The sequence below is a fragment of the Molossus molossus genome, unplaced genomic scaffold (genome assembly GCF_014108415.1).
Source record: "Molossus molossus isolate mMolMol1 unplaced genomic scaffold, mMolMol1.p scaffold_m16_p_15, whole genome shotgun sequence".
NCBI classification, from domain to species: domain Eukaryota; kingdom Metazoa; phylum Chordata; class Mammalia; order Chiroptera; family Molossidae; genus Molossus; species Molossus molossus.
This window is the reverse complement of record NW_023425350.1, coordinates 17944392-17967833: the sequence shown is the minus strand read 5'-3', so window position 1 is coordinate 17967833 and position 23442 is coordinate 17944392. Positions and strand designations below refer to the sequence as shown.

Below are 23442 nucleotides of genomic sequence, written 5' to 3'. Positions count from 1 at the left end.
AAGCCTGGAGCAGAGCATCAGTTCTTTGTGTCTCTTGGAGAGTACTGAACTTAATTTTCTGCAACCACAAACTGTTCAGTGATTCCAACCACCTTCATGTTGATAGGAGGAAGAAAATTTTGCTAGCAGAGGTCACTACAGGGAATCAGCAGCTGCTGAGGCAGTGAGAGTCTGACCATTGCTCCTGATAACATTGTGTTACCCTTAAACCACCCTCCCCTTTTTACTCTCCCTTCCCCCAAATAGATCACTCCCTTGTTAAGCCTTTTGAGGGAAAATAAATGTAAATGTTTAAGTGTATGAATAATTTTCTTTGTATTTTCTACCCTCTGTCATCCTGAAACAAAAGGCCTTAACATTTATTCTAGAGTCAATACTCTGAAAAAAACAATTGACGAGTAAATACCTGTTTCTTCCTGTATAGGGCCTGTGCATCCTAAACCAGGCTTCAAGGCTTTCATCAAGGGACAGGGTGAAGGCACAGTTCGATTTACAACTCCCTAAGTTAAGTGCTGTACTTTTCATCCACAATCCCTCAAAGACCTGCTTTTTTTTTTTTTTTCTTCAAAGCAAGCTGACTGGCAGAGCCCTATTCCCTGGGTGCACTGATTTCCTGTTGAGATACCAAAGCCTAAAATATACTGTTAGTACTCTTGATATCTACAGGAGCTAGTTTGAATAAAATATAATGTGTCTGTTCTGCTTTCTATTAATATCTGTTTAAATTGTGGTTGACATTCTCTCCCAATTCACTCCATATAACCTTTCATTGGGGACTTGGTTCTTACTTAATGCTTTCACCATTCTTTAGTCCTTAGTAGTCTGCTGAAAGACTTGTGTGGCAGCTTATTTTTACCACAAAGGCAGGATTTCATCAAAGGGGGTAGTAAAGCATAATAGTTAGGAATTCAGGCTCTTGTCTAGAATCAGATCTGAGTTCAAATGTCACTCCACCACCTTCGACAAATTGTTTAACCTCTCTAAGCCTCAATTGCTTTATCTGCAAAGTGGAGATAAAAGGATTTACCTTAGGGTTGGCCGTGAATTTTAAATAAGATTATGATGTTGAGCATTTCTTCATATGTCTCTTGGGCATTTGTATGTCCTGTTTGGAGAGGTGTCTATTCAGCTCCTCTGCCCATTTTTTAATTGGGTTCATCTTCCTTTTGTTGAGTTGTATGAGCACTCTCTATATATTGGAAATTAACCCCTTATCTCATATATCATTTGCAATGATGTTCTCCCATACAGTGGGTTGCCTTTCCATTTTGATGATTGAGAGATGCAAATTAAAACAACAATGAGGTATCACCTCACACCTGTCAGAATGGCCGCCATCAACAAATCATCAAACAAGTGTTGGCGAGGATGTGGAGAAAAGGGGACTCTAGTACACTGCTGGTGGGAATGCAGACTGGTGCAGCCACTATGGAAAACAATATGGTGTTACCTCAAAAAATTAAAAATTGAACTTCCATTTGACCCAGTGATCCCGCTTCTAGGAATATACCGTAAGAAGCCTGAAACACCAATCAGGAAGAATTATGTACCCCTATGTTCATAGCAGCACTATTTACAATAGCTAAGTTCTGGAAACAGCCCAAGTGTCCATCAGTAGATGAATGGATAAAAAAGCTGTGGTACATATACACAATGGAGTACTATGCAGCTGTAAGAAAGAAAGATCTCTTATCCTTTGAGATGACATGGAGGGACCTGGAAAGTATTATCCTAAGTGAAATAAGCCAAGCAGAAAAAGACAAATACCACATGATCTCACTTATATATGGAATATAATGAACATAATAGTCTGAGGAATACGGTAGACCCAGAAACATGGAAGTAGGGCACAGACTGACAGCCCTCAGAAGAGGGGTTGGGGGCTTGGGAAGAGATAAACCACAGAACTTATGTGCATGTATGCATAACCAATGGACATGGACAACAAAGCTAGGGACGGGGCGGGGGTGGGGGTCGGGAGGAGGGTGTCAATGGGGTAAAAAAGTAACATCTGTAACAAAAAAAATTAAAAAATTAATAAAAATAAATAAATAAGATTATAATGTAAAATGCTTAACACATTGCCTGGAACATTTTAAATATCTAGTAAATCTTACCTATTACAAGGATCAAAGAACATAGGTAAAACAAATTGGGAAAGAGGGGAGGGATGCTAGAAATAAATTCTTATTGTATTTATCCTATGGTTGACCCTATTTACCTTCAAATCTGAGTGAACCAATAAAAATTATGCTTGGAGGTGTTGCAAGGGAATAAACTACATACATATTTCATCAAGTTTGTGTAGTGATTACTAAGACCAGGAAATGGAAGAATGACTGAGACATGACCCCTACTTTCTTCAAGAATCTTAAGATTCTAGTTTCTCTTTAAGTAAAACTTCAGTGGCCACTGTTAATCTCATAAGGATTAGGTAAAAAAAAAAATTGGTGAAATTCTGAAATAATGTGGGTTTCATAAAGTTAGAAAGAACCATAAGAAATCTGTCAGTTCTGTCTTTGGATGGGTGAAAATTTGGAAGAAAGGCTTTATAAGAAGTTAAAAGGATCACTGCTAGTAGAATACTATTCTGGTTCTGTTTCAAATTGAGAAATGTCAGAGAAATACTATACCTTTATCAATATAATTTAAATAAAAATTTGTATGATTGACTAAATGTATTTCTGGTTTGTATGATTATTTTCTTATATAAAATACCACTGTTCAAAACCACTTAAATCCCAACAAAAATGAAGTATGCAAATAAATTATGGTACTTGTACCATGTCATGATTTTAAAATAAGGTTTTCAAAGCCTAAATAATTATATGGGGAAATGTTTTTATGATAAGTGAAAAAAAAAGCAGGCCTAGATATAGTATGGTTTTATTTTTTTAAAATAGAAAGTAGAAAACGTGTATAGTATTCCAAAGCTATAGTAATCAATATAATATCATATTGGCATAAAATCAGACACTTAGATCAATGGAACAGAATAGAGCCCAGAAATAAACCCACACATCTATGGTCAATTAATTTACAACAAAGGAGCCAAGACTATATGTGCAATTGGGAAAGGATAATGGTATTGGAAACACTGCAAAAGAGTTAAACAGGACCACTGTCTTTCTTACGCCATGCACAAAAATCTGCTAGCATTAGACTTATATGTAAGATCTGAAACCATAAAACTCAGGAGGTAAGCTTGGCATAGGTCTTGGCAATTCTTCTTTTTTTAAATGCCAAAAGCAAAGAGGCAAAAATAAACAGTGAGACATCAACTAAAAAGCTTATAGCAAAGGAAACTTTCAACAAAGTGAAAAGGCAACCTACGGAATAGAAGAAAATGCTTGCAAATTATATATCTGATAGGGAGCTAATATTCAAAATATATAAAGAACTCATACAACTCAATAGGAAAAAAAACCAAACTAATTTAAAAATGGACATAGGAGATGAACATTTTTCAAAAGAAGACATACAAATGGCCAACAAGTACATGAAAAGGTGTTCAACATCACTAATTATCAGGGAAATGCAAATCAAAACCATAATGAGATATCTGGAATAGCTATTATCAAAAAAGACACAAAATAAGTGTTGGTGAGGGTGTGGAGAAAAGGGAACCCTTGTACTCTGTTGGTGGTAATGTAAATTGGCACAGCCACTATGGAAAACAATATGGAGTCTCCTTAAAAAATTAGAAATAGAACTGCCATATCCAGCAATATCACTACTGGGTATTTATCTGAAGGAAATAAAATCACTACCTTGAAAAGACATCTGCACCCCCATGTTTATTACTGCATTATTTACAATAGTCAAGACATGGAAACAGTCTGTGTCCATTGACAGATGAATGGATAAAGGAAGCATGACATAAGTATACAATGGAATATTGTGGGGAGGGGGGAATCCTGCCATTTTCGACAACGTGGATGGACCTTGAGGGCATGATGCCAAATGAAATGTTAGACAAAGAGAGACAGATACCACGTGATCTCACTTATACGTGGAAGCTAAAGAAAAAACAAAAAAACTAAATTGAACTCATAGAGTACCTACTGGTGGTCTCCAGAGGCAGGGGTGAGGGGGGCGGGTGGGCAAAATGGATGACGGTGGTCAAAAGGTACAAACTTCCAGTTATAAGATAAATTAAGTCCTGGGAATGTAATGTACAGCATGGTAACTACAGTTAACAATACTGTACTGTATATTTATTTATTTATTTTTGTACAGATAGAGTGGGAGGGAGAGAGAGAGAGAAACATCGACGTGAAGGGACACATCGAGTAGCTGCCACCCGCACGACCAACCAGGGCCGGGGACAAACTGCAACCGAAGTACGTGCCCTTAGCGGGAACCGAACCCGGGTCTCTCCGGACCGCAGGCCGACGCTCTAACCGCTGAGCCAAACTGGCCAGGGCTGTACTGTATATTTGGAAGTTACTAAGAGAACAGATATTCAGAGTTCTCATCATAAGAGAAGAATTGTAACTATGTGGTGGTGAATGTTAACTAAACTTGTGGTAATTGTTTTGCAATATATACATATCAAATCACATTGTATACCCAAAACTAATACAATGTTATATGTCAATTATATCTCAATTTTGTTTTTTATCTTCGCCTGAGGACATTTTTCCATTTTTTGTTCAGATAGAATGGGAGGGAGAGAGAGAGAGAGAGAGAAACCTCGACGTGAAAGGGACACATCGAGTGGCTGCCACCCGCACAACCAACCAGGGCCGGGGACTAACTGCAACCGAGGTACATGCCCTTCGCGGGAACCGAACCCGGGTCTCTCTGGACCACAGGCCGACGCTCTAACCGCTGAGCCAAACCGGCCAGGACATATCTCAATTTTTTAAAGTGTGTAGGAAAAAAGAAGGGGTAAGACAAAGGACTTCTGTGTTTCCTTTTCAACTTTATAGTATAGTCCTAATTAAACTTTTAAAACAAAAAAAAAAGTATAGAAGAAAACCAATAGTTAATCACTGATAAAACTAGATGATGAGATTATAAGTACATTTATTTTCTTCTTAAAACTTCTTTTGAATAAACATTTCAAAAGCTCGTAAAATACTTAATACTTAAAATACTTGAGAGCCATGGTGATTAGGTTTCACTTTAACATAAATCACATTAAAAATGTTTTAGTTTACGTAAGTTACCAACAAAAACAGTAACAAGACAAAAAGTAACTGAAAAGGGGAAAACTTTCAATACTAATTTAACTCATATTATTGTAGTGTATGTTATGATCACTGCCTGTAGGTCAATAACTAACTTGGATTTATTAATAACTTTCATAAATCTAATTCTGACATATCACTAAATCATACCTTGAGAATAGCTATAAGCTCGAGAAGGATCAACTACTGTGCCCATTGAGAATGGGTTGTGTGATTCCTGAGAATGTTTTTCCATCACCTCTACTGTATCACTTGATAAAGATGATGATGAAGACAATCCCAGTCTAACATATCTTCCTTTTTTACCACAGAGTGAGCAATCTACCGGTGTAGCACTAGGTCCCCGGGGCAGCTGAACTTCATCTCTGTTGTAGTTTCTAACAGCTCCACTGTGATGCACAGAGCGTTCTCGTTGCCATATATAATGGGTTGGAGCAATGGCCATAACCTATAGTGGAAAGCTTTCTTTTAGAATTTCAATAAATTTTTAAAATTAAGTACAAAAATTATAACTTAAGAACAGCTATCTCCTCTAAAACTAGATTTATAAATTGAAGTTTCAAATGTTGAAAAACAAAGCATCTCCAGATATGGTAATTTTTACCTATAAAGTGATTCATTGCTTGGATCCTTAAGACAATAATTGAAAGTATTTATATTATTTCAAATAGGAAATAGGGCTGAAGCAACCTTCCAGGCTTTTCAATTCTGATTATTTTAAATTTGTGAAAAACAATAGTTATCCCAAAACAATTAACAACTTTGGAATATACTTGGCTGAAAAGAATATGTTTAATTGAGGTTTCCAACTACATATGTTAGGCTAATCTTAAGACATTTGCAATTATGGCAAGGGATATGGTAAGAACACAGGTAAGTTACTTAACCTTTCTGTTCCTCAGTTTCCCCATCTGTAACATGAAGAGAACGTGTCTATTTTAGAGGGTTGTTTCTAGGACTGAATTATTTATAAAGCACTAAACATTCCTCACTACATATTAGGCATTGTTGTCTAAGGTTTGTTAGATAAAATACTGCCTTTAGAATCAGGATAGACTTAGTTTCTTATGCTGGTTCTGCCACTTGCTACCTGTATGATACTGGGCAAGTTACTTAACCTTTCTGAGGCTCAATTTCTTTATGTCTAAAATGGGAATATTATCTTCCTCATAGGATTGTTTTGAGGGTTAGATATGTGTAAAATCTGTCTCATATTATAAGCAACTGGCAAATGGTAGCTATTTAAGAAGTCAAGCTAGGAAAGCCTACCTATATGCTGACCTCATGATGTCTAAAACCCCAAAGCAGAATGCTACTTCTAAACAAAAATGTTTAGTTGCAGTTATCAGTGACCCAAGGTAAATGAAAATTGTAAAATTTAAGAGTTAGACAGTGCCCTATTAATTGTCCAGACCAGTGATTTTGAAACTGTTTTTGAGGAGCCGTGAGATTTCACAGACTATATTTGGGGCAGGTCCAAAGAGGATTCCCTAGGAGGGAAATAGAGCAGGCAGAGCAGCTCAATTTGGGGGATTGTGTGTAAAATATTATTCGGGAAGAAAAAAGGCTTTTGCTGTTAAAAATGAATACCTTAAAACCCCCAGATTGAGAACAATCCCTTCAGAAAATGGGATTTCTGTAGCCTTCCCCAAGATAATAGCATAAAGAATTACTAGCTACGCTAATGTTTAAAAAGTATATTTTAGGATTGATTTTATAATTCACTTCTTCAAAAAGTTTTCAACCAAAGACATGTAATAAAGTTACACACATTTAAAAAGGTAGAAGTAAATAAAGGTATTAACTCTATAAACATATCTATAACAATATGAAACTAGCTTCAGAGCTACCTAAGAGAGAAAGCAGAATATCAGAATTTCTTATTCCTTCTATATTTATCTACTATTTTTTTCCTTTATTGATTTTACACAGAGAAGAAGTGAGAGGGAGAGAGAGAAACATCAATGAGAGAGAACATGGATTGGCCACCTCCTGCATGCCCCCCACTAGGGATTTGGCCCACCACCTGGGCATGTGCCCTGACCGGAAATTGAACCGATGCATGGGTCAACGCTCAACCACTGAGACACACTGGCTGGACTATATTTATCTACTATTTTTCCTTAACACTTCAATGTCTTTATTTCCCATATCTGGATTGCCCTCTCCCTTTGTCTTAGTGCTACCTTTCCCTCAATGCACAGCATTAAGTCCCCCTTTTCTAAAAACTTTAGCTTTCAGATTTTCTTGTTTTATTGTTAATGCTATATTAGGACTTTTAGCATATAAGCATCTAGTACTCAGATATATCCTTTTATGCATGCAATCTATTCTCCTGAAAGCCCTCTCTGTGAAGGAATAGTTTCTCATATCCCTCTCTATTAAATGCCCTCCGCAGAATATTATGCAGTCATTAAATATTTCTAATGATAAAAAATAAGGACTAGAGGCCACTGACATTATGAACCTTCACTAACGTTGACTTTTACAGAAATATTATAGCAAAGTCTAATGAGAAGAGCAGAGGGAAGTAATAAAGTAAAGGATACAAAATAGGTTTGGTAGACTATTCTGCAGTAAGCTATGCTTATAATCATTGTCTCACCACATGCTAACTCAGCTAGAAAAATGAATGTACATGCACTTGTTTACTTTTAAATATATATTATGGCATAATCTAAACACATTTTATACACAAATTAGAATGGTACTGTGATAATGAGTTAAAAAGAAAACTGTACCAGGGTCAAGACAGCAGGATTTTGGTCTCGATTCTATTAGCTCTATGGCCTTAGGCAAATTAATGAACTTTCTGGGCCATAAGGTGTCTTTTTTTTAATCCTCACCCGAGAATATATTTTCCATTAATTTTTAGAGCAGAAGGGAAGGAGGGGGAGAGAGCAACAAGGGGGTGGAGAGAAACACTGATGTGAGACACATCGATTTATTGCCTCCCTAACGCACCTGACGGGCTAGGAATCAAACCTGCAACCCAGGTATGTTCCCTTGACCAGGAATCGAACCCATGACCCTTTGGTGCAAGGGCCGATGCTCTAACCACTGGGAAAGGTGTCTTTTATGTGTTAGAAAACAGGTCACTTAGTCATCAAATTCTATGATTATATGAAAGTGACTTTGTTGAAGCATTAGTGTTTGACCTACTAAAAATATTTTCCTAGTTTTTACTTTATCTTAGTCTTCTGTCATTTTTAGAGATTTTTTTTTTTTTTTTTGGTGTCTTTGGTGGATGTTTCTAAAATACAATACTTGCCCAGCCAGTGTGGCTCAGTGGATTGAGTGTCCTTCCATGGACTGAGAAGTCCTGGTTCAATTTTGGGCTCAATCCCCAGGAGGAGGCATGCAGGAAGCAGCCAATGGATGTATCTCTCTCACATCGATGTTTCTCTCTCTCTCCTTTCCTCTCTAAAAAAATCAATGAAAACATATTTAAAATAAAATACTTGGCCTCCTGTTATTTTTTGTGTTTGATTTCTATACATTATCTTCTCTGTAACCTCAAGAGGTAGTATAATTTAAGTCTTAATAACACTGACTCTGGAGTCGGATTGCCTGGGTTTGAATACTGGTATGCTGCTTTACTGACTGTAACCTTGGAGAAGTCATTAGCCTCTCTATGCTTCCATTTCCTCACGTGGGATGACCTAGCTCACTAAGAATTGTGTGTTAGTACATGTGGGTACTTAGAACAGTGCCTGGCAAATGCTCAAAAGAATATTATTGTCACCTTGGATCTCTTATCTTCTCTACCTAGTCTTATACATCACTTGCATGTGATGACTCATTTTATGTGGACCTGTGGACAATTCACTTAATTATCCGATTATCACCTTAAATTCATGTCTAATACCACATTCCTTATCTTCCCAATAAACCAGTTTGCATTATGGAACCCATCACTCTTTTTGTTATGTAAGTTTGAAACTCTGACAGTTCCCTTTCCTATATGCCCTATATTCAACTGGTCACCAAATAATAATAACTTTGTAACATTGATGTTTCTTTGGCATTAGGTTTACACCTTGCTTCCTGATCTACAGCAAGTGTAGCAGTCTCTAGCACCCACCCTTCTCTAGCATTGGTCTCTCTGCATACGGTCATTGGATTATTTTGTTCATAACGTTGCTTATATCACATCATTGCTTTCTTTCTAAATTCCTAATGTAAAACCAAGTCATAGCTGACAGAGAAACCAGCTATGACAATACTGTGCCATCTAGGCCAGAGTACATAATAAGAATAAAGCTTCCTCTTGATAAAACTGCTACCAGGGTTTAACTCTTTCTCATCAGATTGGCATCCTCCATAATCTGTGAACCAACCTAGAAATTAAGCTATTACCAATCTAAATAAATTCCTCCTCAGAGAAGCTGATGTCCAAAAAGATAAGATGTTTGTAAGAAGATCAGAGTAAGTAGGTTGAAATAATCTTTATTCTCTTTTGGAGAAGCCTTACATACACCTGTCAACTTAATCATACTTCATCTCTTTCCAAAAAAAGGATATGAGGCAGTTGAAAAAAAGAGCAAATAAAATTTTCATTAAACTAGGACACAAAAGGGAAAATATACCTAAAGTGGGAAGGCAGACATGTCAGTAATAAAGGGCAAGAGTTAATGTGGTTAAGGATAAAAGTTGGCTCTTAGCTTCTCTGCAGTAGCCAGGGTTTAAATAATAGGAGACAAGATACAAAATTCACATTATCTCAAAGAAGAGAATAAGTTCTTTTGACAGTGGTGTATAATAGAAATAGTGCTGAATTTAAGTTCTAGCTGGCCCTGCCACTTATTAACTGAATGACCATGAACTAGTCACAACCTTTCTATGCCAGTTTCTCCATATGTAAAATGGAGAATACTTATACTGTTTAATTCCTGAGAAAAAATAACATAACAGAAGTAAATGCATTTTCTAAACTAATCAATGAGAGGTGGAAGCTAGATGTCAGAGAAAACAGAACACTGTGAAGTCATTAGTCATCAGTCAAGTTCTCTGACAATTAATGTAGATCTTGAGTAAATCTCAGCCTTGTTGGTGCTCAGTTTCATCAGCCTTAAAATGAGAAATCTACAACCCTCACAGGCATTTTTGTGAGGATATTTGAAAATATTTCTGAATTTATAAAGTATAATGCAAATGTAGAATATTATTATTATAAACTACTTTCTAGCTACTATCCTCCCAGGTCTATTTTATGATGTGGAACTAAAGAAACGACTTGGCAGTACCAGGCTCTCAATAACAAATGCATAGAGTACTTAACAAAATTTCTAAGCATGTCTTGCTACTTTAATGCAGCAAACTTCAGGACAAGGATAATGTAACAGTTTTTTATAATAAACACTAAACTTGGTGTCTTCCTCATAAATTAGCTGTTGAATGAATACTTAAGAGAACAGGATAAAATTCTACTAGGTAGTTACCTTTCCTATATACCAACATGATCGAAGTATACCTGGTTGGAAGAGAAAAAAGAAAATAGCGTATCTATCTGCCACTAAAGTAAGGGCTAAGTGAGCTCAGTGAACAATTGTTTTAAAGTTTTTTTTTTTTTTTTCCTATTTCATGGATAAACTGGTATGAAAAAGAATTGGAAGCTTTAAGTTTCAACCATTCTGTCAGTTAGCAATATTTGCTGAGTATCTACTATATGCCAAGCACTGTTCTAGGCAGTGGAGATACAGTAAGAACAAAGTACAGACCCTGCCCTCTTGGGATTTATATTCAATTAGAGGGAAATAGACATTAGCAAGATAAATAAGTAAAAAGAGTATGTTATATGGTAGTTAAGTGCTATGAAGAAAAACAGGAAAAAGAATACTAATAGTGGTATGGTACTTCTTATTTTAACAGCCTTATTGTACAAGTACCATACAATTCACCCATTTAAAGTGTACAATTTAATGGCTTTTAGTATACTCATAGTTACACAACCATTAATTACCACAGTCAATTTAAGAACATTTTTATCATTCTATAAAGACAGCAGTCACATCCCATTCTTTCCTCCCTCAGCCCCTAGCAACCACTAATCTACTTCCAATCTCTTTTGGTCTATTTCAGACATTTATATAAAGAGAATCATACAATGTGTGGTCCTTTGTGACTGGCTTCTTTCACTTAGCATAATGTTTTCATGTTTTATCCATGATATAGCATGTATCAGTACTTCACTCCTTTTAATTTCCAAGTAATATATTATTGTATGGATAGAGCATATTTTGTTTATCTATTCATTAGTTTCTGGACATTTCTATTATAAATAATGCTGCTGTGAACATTTATGTACAAGTTTTGTAGACATAGTCTTCATTTCTTAGCTATTTAACTAGGAATGGAATTGCTGAGTCATATGGAACTGTGTTCAGCTTTTTGAGGAACTGCCAGACTGTTTTCCAAAGCAACTACACCATTTTACATTCCCAACAGAAGTGTTTGAGGATTTGAATTTCTCCACATTCTTTCCAACACATGTAATTATCTGTCTTTTTATGGTGGCCATCCTAGTGGGTGTGAAGTGTTATTTCTTGAGATTTTGATTTTGCATTTCTCTGATGGCTAATGTTGAGCATCTGTTCATGTGTTTTTTTTTGCCTATTTGTGTATTTTCTTTGGAGAAATGCCTATTCAGATCCTTTGCACATTTTTAAATTGGGTTTCCTTTTTATTATTGACTTGTAAGAGCTCTTTTTATATTGTAGATCCAAGTCCCTTATCAGACTGGTGATTTGTAAAAATTTTCTCCCATTTTGTGGGTTGTCTTTTCTTTCTTGATGGTGTCTCCTTTGGAGGATGAGTTTTAAACTTTGATGATATCCATTTTGTCTATATTTTATTTTGTTGCTTGTGCTTTTTTCTTTTTGGTATGTGCCCCTAGCAGGAATCGAACCTGGGACTCTCTAGTCCCAGGCCAATACTCCAACCGCTTAGCCAAATGGCCAGGGCTGCTTGTGCTTTTGGTATTGTATCTAAGAAAACTAATCCAAGTTTATAAAGAATTAGCTCTATGTTTTAAGAGTTTTATAGTTTTTAGTTCTTACAGTTAGGTCTTTGATACATGTTGAGTTAGTTTTTTGGTTTTTTTTTTATATGAAATAAAGTAGAGGTCCAACTGCATTCTTTTGCATGTGGATATCTAGTTGTACCAGTACCATTTGTTAAAAGAATCTTCTTTCCCTATTGAATTTTCTTGGTACTCTTGTCAAAATTCAATTGAACATAAATGTGAGGGTTTATTTCTAGACTCTTCTATTTATTCTACTGAGTGAGATACTCTATATAAAGTGGGCAGGAAAGGTTTCTATGAGGTAACATTTAAGCAGAGTCCTAAATGAAGTGAGGAAGTGAAACATACTAATATCTGGGGGGAAACCAGGTCATGGAAATGGCAAATACAAAGACCTTGAGGTGGGAGTGCCCTTGATGTGTATGAGAACAGCAAGGAGGCCACTGTGGCTGCAGTGGAGTGAGCAAGGATGAAAGATGAAGTCAAAGAGATGAGGAGAGTTGGCAGATCATGTAGAGCCATGATAAGGACTTTGTCTTTTACTCTGTGTGAGATGGGAGGCCCCGAGGCCTTTTTTTTTTTTTTTTAAGATTTTTAGAGAGGGAAGGACAAGGAGAGAGAAACATCAATGCAAGACATTGAATATCGATTGGCTGCCTCCTACATGTCCCCAGGCATTTGCCCTGATGGGGGAATCGAATGGGCAACCCCCTGGTTCACCAGACGACACTCAACCAACTGAGCCACACCAGCCAGGGCCCTCAAGACTTTTGAGTAGAGAAATCATGATTTGACTTACCTTGTAAAAGATTTATCCTGGCTGGTGTATGAAGAATAGACTACAGGGAAAAAAGGTTATAAGAGAGACTACTTGAAAGTTATGGCAATAATTGAAGCAAGAGATAACATTCAAAGTAGGTTTTAGTGGTCGAGGAGGTGAGAAATGGCAGGAAACGGAATATTTTTAAAAGATATGGATACAAAAAAAAGTCTAGGGTGACAGTTTTTTGGCCTGAACAACTAGAAGGATAAAGTTACCATTTATTAACATGTAGAAGGAAGACTGCAGGAGGAACTGGTTTGGAAGTCTATGTGGGGAAATCAAAATTCAATTTTTGGCATGTTAAGTTTGAAATATCTACTAGATAATGAAATATGAATAGGAAATTTGATATGCAGATCTGAAATTAGTAGAAAGATCTGTTAGTTCTCCAAAATAAATTCTTGAGAAACTCAACTTTTCTTAAGTCCCATTGTACAACTAAGTTTACAGCTGTCTGAAACGTTTTAGTCTTTTACTCATACACCATTAGGCCACTCCATTCTCTGGCTCTTTAATCGTCTGGTGCCAACAACTGTGGAAATTCCAGCTCTAATAGTATAAATTAAAATTGTTGTAATTAAAAAAATACTAGTTGGCCCTGGATGGTTTGGTTCAGTGAGATAGAGCATCATCCTGAGGATGGAAGCATCTTGGGTTCGATTCCTGGTCAAGGCACAGACTTAGGTTGCAGGTTCCATCCCCAGCCCCAGTTGGGGTTGTGCAGGAGGCAACCAATTGATGTCTCTCTCTCACATGGATGTTTCTTTCTCTCTCTCTTTCTCCCCCCCCCCCCTTTCTCTTTCTCAATCCCTTCTCTTCCTCCCTACTTCTCTCCCTTCCTTCCTTCCACTCTACCTAAAAATCAATGGAAAAATATCCTTGGGTGAGGATTAACAACAACAAAAAATACTAGTTGTATCTCAGAAGTAGGTGGGCAGTCTACCATGAGGTGAAGATTGCCTATTCTGTCCTTCTACTTCCAGTGCCCTCTCCATGCTCTTAGTCAGCGCTTCCAAGGAGCTTGAAGTGTTTATTTTGAAAAAAAAAAAAAAAAAATCAGCATGTTCAAATAAGGCCTTGCTTGGACTATCAGGTCCAAGGATGGCAACAGGTTCACAAATTACCCCTCTTGACATGATGAGGTAGTGACCAAAAATAACAATACAAGACTCAATGCCTGTTGGAAGGAGTCTTTGAAATCCTTTAATAATTGAGGATCCATTAAATTATGGGGGACTTATACACCCACTTTTCATATTTTTCTACTGGATTTAATCTTGTAATGTAATACAGTAAGACTTGGCCTACTGTACAGTTTTCAAAGTTATCTCTGAATCCTTGCATGTTTTCCAACATTCAACAATCCTAATTTAACCTTCAAATATGCATACTTGCTATATCTTTATCATTAATAAATAAAATTAACATGGTTAATTCTGAGCAGAGTTTTGTGACACCTCCAAAGTTCTCCCTTAGATGTGACACTAATCCATTGTCTCTTTTGGCCTATAGTTCATTTAATTGGATATGACTTCATTTAATTATAGCATTATCCAGCTCATATTTACCAGTTTTCTAAACTAGTACTAGCTTACAGTTATCATTGACTTCAATTTTCTACTCTAGAATTTTTCCTTAGTTTAAACATTAATTTTCTTCTTTATTGAAAACCAGAAAATTTGATAAAATAACCAATCTTAATTTTTAGTGTCTTTCTTCTTGATCTTAATAAAATCTGGCAAGGAAACTTTATGTATTCTATGTAAAATAAAAAAAAGGTATGGTTTTTAAACATATTTAAATTTATATAAATTTTATATCATGCAATTCACATTTCAATCTTTAGGACTTGAAATTTCATATACTTTAATACAAATTACTATTCAACTACAATGATAGCCATAGGATGTTTTAAAATATGCACATTATCCTTTTCCAATATATTGGTGATCTTCTACATAAGAGAAGCACACTAAAATAAAAATACTACAAAAGTAGGCTGCTCTGATGTCAGCCCAAGGACCAGTGAATCACGGATTTGATTCCATCAAGGGCATGTACCTCAGTTGCGGTTCATCCCTGGCCCTAGTCGGGATTGTTAGGGAGGCAACCAGTCGATGTATCCCTCTCTCTTTGATGTTTCTCTTTCTCTATCTCTCTCTCTTCCTCCCTCCTTCCCACTCTATCTGAAGATAAATAGAAAAAGATCCTTGGGTGAGGATTTTTTAAAAAAATTTTTAAATAAGTAGGCTGCTCTGAAAAACAGAAATGATCATTTTAAAAGCTTTCAGTATACAATTAAAACATCACCATTGCAATACTCAAGTTGCATTCATGGTAACCATCAAGGCTAATGGTCTGCCCTTATAAATACAAAAAAATAAAATGTTAGAAGCACATTAAAAAATAAGACAAGGATTTGTATGAACAGAAGGCAGAGATTACATATATAAAGCATTTTAAATCTTACCTCCTCACAGCATCGCCTGCTTACAATAGCCCTATAGTCAATTCTATCCCAGAGTTGGTCCCTTAACTTTAAGAAATTAGGGAACAATTTTCTCCAGTTTTTCCCTAAAGCCCATGGAAAAATTTCATATTTGGATTCTTCTTCATCTTCTTCAACTGTATTAGCCAGATACCTAACAAAGAAGACCAACAACTCAAAAAAAAGAAATAGGTAAAAGATGGAATGGGCAGTTCACATAAAAAATACAAATTACTATAAACACATAAAAGATGTTCAACCTTACTATAATTAAGAAATAGAGCCCAGCCGGTGTGGCTTAGTGGTTGAGCATTGACCCATGCACCAAGAGGTCACAGGTTTAATTCCTGGTCAGGGCACATGCCCAGGTTGTAGGTCAAATCCCCAGTGGGGGGCATGCAGGAGGCAGCCAACCAATGTTCTCTCTCATCAATGCTTCTCTCTCTCTCCTTCTCCCTTCCTCTCTCTCTAAAATCAATAAAGAATAAAAAAATTAGCCCTGGTCAGTCTGGCTCAGCGGTTAGAGTGTCGGCTTGTGGACCAAAGAGTCACAGGTTTGATTCCGGTCAAAGGCATGATGTACCTGGGTTTTGCTTTAGTAGCCAGCTCTGGTTGGGGTCATGCAGGAGGCAACCAATTGATGTGTCTCTCTCACATCATTGTTTCTTTCTCTTCCCCCCCCCCCATCTGAAGATAAATGGAAAAATATCTTCGGGTGAGGATTAAAAAAATTATAATTAAAATTTTTTTTAAAGAAATAGATCAGCCCGACCAGTGTGGCTCAGTGGATTGAGTGTTGTCCCATGGACTAAGAGGTTCCGGTTCGATTCCTGGTCAGGGCACATGCCCAGGTTTTGGGCTCAATCCCCAGTAGGGGCTGTGCAGAAGGCAGCCGATCGATGTTTCTATCTCTCTCTGCCTTCCTCTTTGAAAAATCAATAAAAACATTTTTTTTTAAATGTCAACATGGTAAATTAAAAAAAAAAAGATCAGAAATAGAGACACAGTGCATTTTACCTTAATGAGTTCTGGATATTTGTGTATTCCTATAAATCTTAAGCTTTGTTCTGGGATGCAGTTACTTGGAAACAGTCTGATCCTTTCAGGTCTCGCTTTCATGATTTGTTAGGTAGATCTTGAGCAATATTCAGTCTGGGGCTAATTATTCTCTAGTAATGAGGCAAGAGCTTCCTATATACTCAATATCCTATGAATTACAAGTTTCTTCAGTATGGTTGGAGGGAACAGACACTATTTCCGGCTCTGGGTAAATGTTAGGTACTGTTCCCTCTAATCCTTCTTATGGCCTTTTGCCAAAATCAGATAGTTTCCTTGTATACAAAAGGAAATCAGTATCCTGCCAAATGCTTGAGAGGGATCAGGCATACACAGAAGCAGGAGAACACAGCCCATAATACTAAGAATAACCAATCAATCAAAACTGATACACCTGGTAGAAGTAACAGGCAAGAACATTCAAATAGTTATAACTATTCCAGATGTTCAAAAAGTTAAGACACATTTCTAGAGATGAAAAGTATGTGTACAATGAAAAATACACTGTGTGGAATTAATAGCAGATTAAATACTGCAGCAAAAAAGATTTGTGCATTGAAGATATAACAGTATAAAGTATCCAAAATTAAACACAGAGAAAAATAAACAAAAATAATAGAGGATCAATGAGCCATAAGACAACTTAAAGCAGCCTAATAAATGTAAAATTGGAGTCCCTAAAAGGTGGCAGGTGAACAGGAAAAAATATCTGAAGAATAAATGGCTAAATATTTTTAAAATTTGATGAAAATTATAAGTCGACAAAAAAGCTCCTTGAACCTAAAGCACCAAGGCACATCATAATCAAATTGCTCAAAACCAGTGACAAAGACAATATCTTAAAAGAAGTCAGAGAAAAAAATGATCAGTTGAATAATACAGGAAAAGAGTTAAGAACTGAGTACATTTTCCATTGGAAACAATGCAAGCTCCATTGATGACTTTCCACGAAAAATGGGCAACTTCCAATAATAAAATTACAAAACACTTAAGAAGCCATGAGCAGAAACAGACCCTGAAGCCTGAAGATACTGGAATTAATAGACAAATATCAAGGGGGAAAAAAGGTCTTAAAACCAATCAGAGACTTCCCGTCAAGATGGAGGCGTGTAAACACAGTACTTGACTCCTCTGACAACCACATCAAAGTTACAACTAAACTACAGAATTACTGTCATTTAGAACTGTCTGAAATCGAGCTGCATGGAAGTCCTCCAAATACAAAATTAAAGAAGCCACACTGAGATTGGGAGGAGGAACGGAGCTTGGCTGTACTGGTCCCACACCCACTTGTGGTGGATAAAAATCAGGAGGGATACCTCGGCTGGGAAGGTCCTCCCTGAGGGGTCCCCATCCCACACCAGGCCCCCAGCTCAGGGTTCCAGTGCCAGGAAGAGAAGTCCCCATAAAACTTCTGGCTGTAAAAACCAGCAGGAATTGAGGTTGAGGAAGGCTGAGGCTTCTGGAGTCCCAGGCATTTCCTCTTTCTGTTTTTTTCTTTCTAAACTTATCTTTATTGTTGAATGTATTACAAATGACCCCCCTTTTTACCTCCACTGACCCCTGATCTCCCTGCTCCCACTCCCCTTCTGCCTTCCTCACACTATTTTCTGTGTCCATTGGTTATGCATATTTGCATATAAGTTCTTTGGTTTATCTCTTCCAGCCGCCCTTCCCTCTTCCCTTTGACGTTCGTCAGTCTAATAACCAATTTGTACTTAATTCCTTCACTTTTTTCATCCATTCCTCCAATCCCCCTTTCATCTGGCAACCAACAAAAAGTTATCTGTATCTATGAATCTATTTCTGTTCTGCTTGTGCATTTTGTTTGCAAATTCAATTGTTGATAGATATACATTTATTGCCATTGTATTGTTCATATTTTTGTTCTTCTTCAAGAAGACCCATCAACATTTCATATAATACTGGTTTGGTGGTGACAAATTCCTTTAGCTTTTTCTTGTCTGGGAAATTCTATGTCCATCAATTCTAAATGATAGCTTTGTAGAATAGAGTAAGCTTGATTGTAGGTCCATACTTTTCATGACTTTGAATATCTCTTGCCACTCCTTTCTGGCCTGCAAAATTTCTTTTGAGAAAGCGGCTGACAGTCTTTCATTAAAAAAAATTTTTTTTCTTGCCCTGGCCAGTTTGGCTCAGCGGTTAAAGCGTCGGCCTGCGGTCCGGAGAGACCCGGGTTCGGTTCCCGCTAAGGGCACGTACTTCGGTTGCAGTTTGTCCCTGGCCCTGGTTGGTCGTGCGGGTGGCAGCCACTCGATGTGTCCCTTCACGTCGATGTTTCTCTCTCTCTCTTCCTTCCTCTCTCTCCCTCCCACTCTATCTGTACAAAAAATAGAAAGATATCCTCTGGTGAGGATAAAAAAAAAAAAAAAAAAAAAAAATTTTTCTTTATTGATTAGAGAGAGAGGGAGAGGGGGACAGAGATATAAACATTGATGAACGAGAATATCAACTGACTGCCTCCTGAACGCCCCCACTGGGAATCTGGCCCACAACCTGGGCTTGTGCCCTGACCGGGAATCAAACCAGCGACCTCTTGGTGCAGGTGTTGGTGCTCAACCACTGAGCCACACCAGCCAAGCGCAGCTGACAGTATTATGGGAGCTCCTTTGTAGGTAAACTAACTGCTTTTCTCTTGCTACTTTTGATTCTCTCTTTAACCTTTTGCATTTTGATGATGATGTCTCTTGGTGTGGACCTCTTTGGGTTGATCTTGTTCAGGACTCTTTGTGCTTCCCGGACTTGTATATCTGTTTCCTTCACCGTTAGGGAAGTTTTCTGTCATTGTTGTTTCAAATAGGTTTTCAATTTCTTGATTTCTCTTTTCCCCTTCTGGCATCCCCATGATGCACATGTTGGTATGCTTGAAGTTGTCCCAAAAGCTCCTTACATTATCCTCATTTTTTTTCTTTGTTCTGACTGGATGTTTTCTGCTTCCTTGTATTGCAAATTGATGGCTTGCTTCTTGGCTTCACCTACTCTACTATTGATTCCTGTAAATTATTCTTTATTTCAGTTAGTGCATTCTTTCTGACTGGTCCTTTTTTATGCTGTTGGGGTCCTCACTAAGTTCCTTGAAATTCTGAGTAAGTTCCTTAAACATCCTTACACACCAATATTTTGAACTCTGCATCTGTTAGATTGCTTATTTCTGTTTCGTTTAGTTCTTTTCATGGAGTTTTGTTGTTCTTTAATCTGGGACATGTTTCTTTGTCTCCTCATTTTGGCTGTCTCCCTGTGTTTGTTTCTATGTATTAGGTAGAGCTGCTGTATCTCTTAGGCTTCCTAGGGTTGCCTATTGTAATACATGTCCTGTAGGATCCAGTGGCACAGCTTCCCTGGTCACCCCAGCTAGGCCCTCCAGGTGTACCCCTAGTATGAATTGCCCACCCTTCTGTTGTAGTTTAATCTTGATTGCTCTTGGCACATCAATGGGAGGTATTTACTCAGGCTGATCAGCTGCGAGGACTGGCTGTGCCCACTACACTGACCTCTGACTACCATGGAGGATCAGCTGTTCAGGGCCCACCATACAGAGCAAGACTTACTTCAGCAGGGCTAAAGTGGGGGAAGGGCTCACCAAAGGAACAACGACCTCCACCAGCACATCTATCTGGAAGAAAGCTGCCTCTCCAGCTCTTGCCCCAGTGCCAAACAACACAGTTCTTCCTGTATATCTCTGGTGTCTTTCAAGCTGCCTCCCTATGCTGGAGGAGTACCAATTGCTTGTTAGACTGACGAACCTCAAGGGGATGAGGGGGCAGGAAGAGATAAACCAAAGAACTTATATGCAAATATGCATAAACAATGGACACAGACAATAGTGTGGGTAAGGCAGAAGGGGAGCGGGAGCAGGGAGGTGGGGGTCAATGGGGGTAAAAAGTGGGGGACATTTGTAATACATTCAACAATAAAGATTAAGTTTAAAAAAAATAATGGGGAAAAAAGCAGTCAGAAAAGAAGGCAAATGATCCTAAGTGGAAGGTTCAAGATGCAAGAAGGAATAAGAAGCAAAGATATGAATATGTGGGTAAATACCAACAAATGTTGAATGTATAAAACAATAATACTTTTTGGACATCAGACAGAACTACAGAATCATAATACAAGAGAATATAAGTTGGGGAAGGGGATGATTAGAGTTAAAATACTCAAGGATGTATGATTAAAAATAACTAAGGTAATTGCTAAAAGAATATAGACTGTATAATTTCTAAACAAATAGAGGCAAAAAAGGTGTCAGAAAATAAAAATTAAAAAATCTAAACCAAGAAAAGATGAAAATAAAGGGGAAAGAAGAAATGGGAAAAATGGAACATACAGAAAGTACCTAAGATGGTAGGAAAAAAAATCCAAATATATAAGCAATATAATATTATTCTGCAGTGAAAATGAACTACAGCTATACATATCATGTGCTATTTTGCACATATTTCACATTAAAAATTTTATAAAGGTACAGAAGTGTAGCATACACTTCTATTCATGTAACATATACATTGGTTCACATATAGAAAATTATTTCTAGACAGATACACACGAAACAGTTAACTGTCCTTGGAGAGGGAGAGGTCAAGGTCTTGATATAGGAGGAAGACTTACTTTTAATTATATATCCTCTTATGTACCTTTTAAAACCATGTGCATAATCATATTTAATTACGTTAATATAAAATAAGTACCAACGTATTAATCTTTTAAAATAATTGTACATATTTTAATGTTATTTTATTATAAAGCATCTTATCATTAAATCTATTCAGTTACTGTATATGAATCAAATCCTGTCCTCTGTAAAATTATGTAATTTCTTACTTTTATTATCTGATAGTTCTTAGTAAAGGGTATATAGAGCAGGAGATTGGTTCCTTTCATGCTTGCTAAGTGAAACATGAAAAATCTATAATGTACTATGGTATCCAGACGTCATGATTCTACTCTGGATTAACAATTTTTCAGGTTCAATGTGATGAAATATCTGTATTGTATACATATATGTTTCCTTCTAATTTAAAATAGTTAAGATTTTCTTGGAGCACAGTCCGTTTTTTGCATAATAACTCATGTTTATTCAAATAAAAAATTTAGAACCTCTTATATGTTAGCCACTGAAGGATGCAAAAAAGGTAAGATACATACTCCTTCCCTTAAAAAGTCTACAGTCAACAGAAGAAGCAACTGAGCATGAAAGAAATAACTGTAAAAGAGATATGGAAGAATAATAATTGAAGTTCAGTGTTATAAGAATATATAGAAAGAAAAATAACTTGAGTTAGAACTATGATCAAGTGAGAAATAATGAAGAACTACTGAGTCAAGCTATACAAAAGTATGATTATATATAAAATGGAAATTGTAATTCATGCTATTTTTATTTATTTATTTACTTTATTGATTTTAGAAAGAGAGGAAGGGAGAGGGAGAGAGAGAAAGAAACATCAATGAGAGAACATCAACTGGCCACCTCCTGCATGCCTCCCACTGGAGATCTGGCCCACAACCTGGGCATGTGCCCTGCCCAGGAATCGAACCTGTGACCTCTTGGTGCATGGGTCGATGCTCAACCACTGAGCCACACCAGCTTGGCCATGCTATTTTTTTTTTTATCCTCACCCAAGGACATTTTTCCACCTTTTGTTCAGATAGAGTGGGAAGGAGAGAGAGAGGGAGAAACATCAACGCGAAAGGGAAAGGGACACGTCGAGTGGCTGCCACCCGCATGACCCAACCAGGGCCGGGGACAAACTGCAATTGAGGTACATGCCCTTAATGGGAACCGAACCTGGTCTCTCTGGACCGCAGGCCAACGCTCTAACCGCTGAGCAAACCCACCAGGGCTAGGCCATGCTATTTTTAATGTAAAGTTTATAATACAACATTCAATGCAAACTCACAGACTACTACATAGTGTAAGTTGACATAGTGCTTTATTGGTAATAACTTTTCCAAAAACGTCAAACAAATCCAATTTCAGGCATCTAGTATGCTTTAAACTAAAGCTTCTTGTGGTTTGTTAATAATTTTCAGAAGAGAAAAAAACTACAAAATAGATATTGCATCAACATACAAATATAATACCATACTAAAAGACATATAAACAGCATTCTAGTTAGCGGTCAATGGCTGAATTTGTGCCCCAGCTTTGTTGCTTACTAACTTGTGATCTTGAAAAATACTTAATCTAGTCCTGGCCAGTTTGGCTCAGTTGCTGGAGCGTCGGCCCACAGACTGGGTTCGATTCCAGTCAAGGGCACATACCTCAGCTGCGGTTTGGTTCAGTCCCGGTCCGGGTTGCAAGGGAGGCAACCAACTGGTGTCTCTCTATCTCTGTCTGTCTGTCTCTCTCTCTCTCTCCCTCTCTTTCTCCATCCCTCCCTCTCTCCCTCCAGCACACTCTGAAGATAAATGGAAAAATATTCTTGCATGAGGATTTAAAAAAAAGAAAAATACTAAATTTAAGCTTTAATTTCTCTATCTGTAAAATGAATAATTAAAAAATGTACCTCATAGGGAAGATTAAATGAGCTTATAAAAATATTTTGTAGTGCCTTGCACTTAATCCTCAGTATTAGCTACTGTCACCAAATTTTGTATTGAATTCATTTTTCCCTATGTTTGGGGAAATGTGTCTCCTGAATACATGCAGAGATAGATTTCTTTGATTCCGAATTAAGCAGACTTTGAGTAAAAACTTATCCTGTAGTGCTAACAGTTGTTTTGGTATTCAACTTAAATATTTTTATATGTAGTTCCCTAGTTAAGTACTTAGAATTATATTCATGTATTTCCTACTGTAGCACTATATCCAGGTACTGGGTACAGAGGGTTTTGAGTT

General features: G+C 37.1%; 1 protein-coding gene across 1 annotated transcript in view; it reads right to left on the bottom strand.

Annotated features, from left to right (window-relative positions):
- SPDYA (speedy/RINGO cell cycle regulator family member A) overlaps positions 1–23442 on the bottom strand; it is a 42136-nt gene that overhangs the window by 4990 nt on the left and 13704 nt on the right. Inside the window, exons 5-6 of the mRNA XM_036262813.1 lie at positions 15513–15684; positions 5346–5643 (exon numbers count right to left, since the gene is read on the bottom strand). Coding sequence (XP_036118706.1) covers positions 5346–5643; positions 15513–15684 — 470 coding nt within the window. The remainder of the gene's footprint in view (positions 1–5345; positions 5644–15512; positions 15685–23442) is intronic.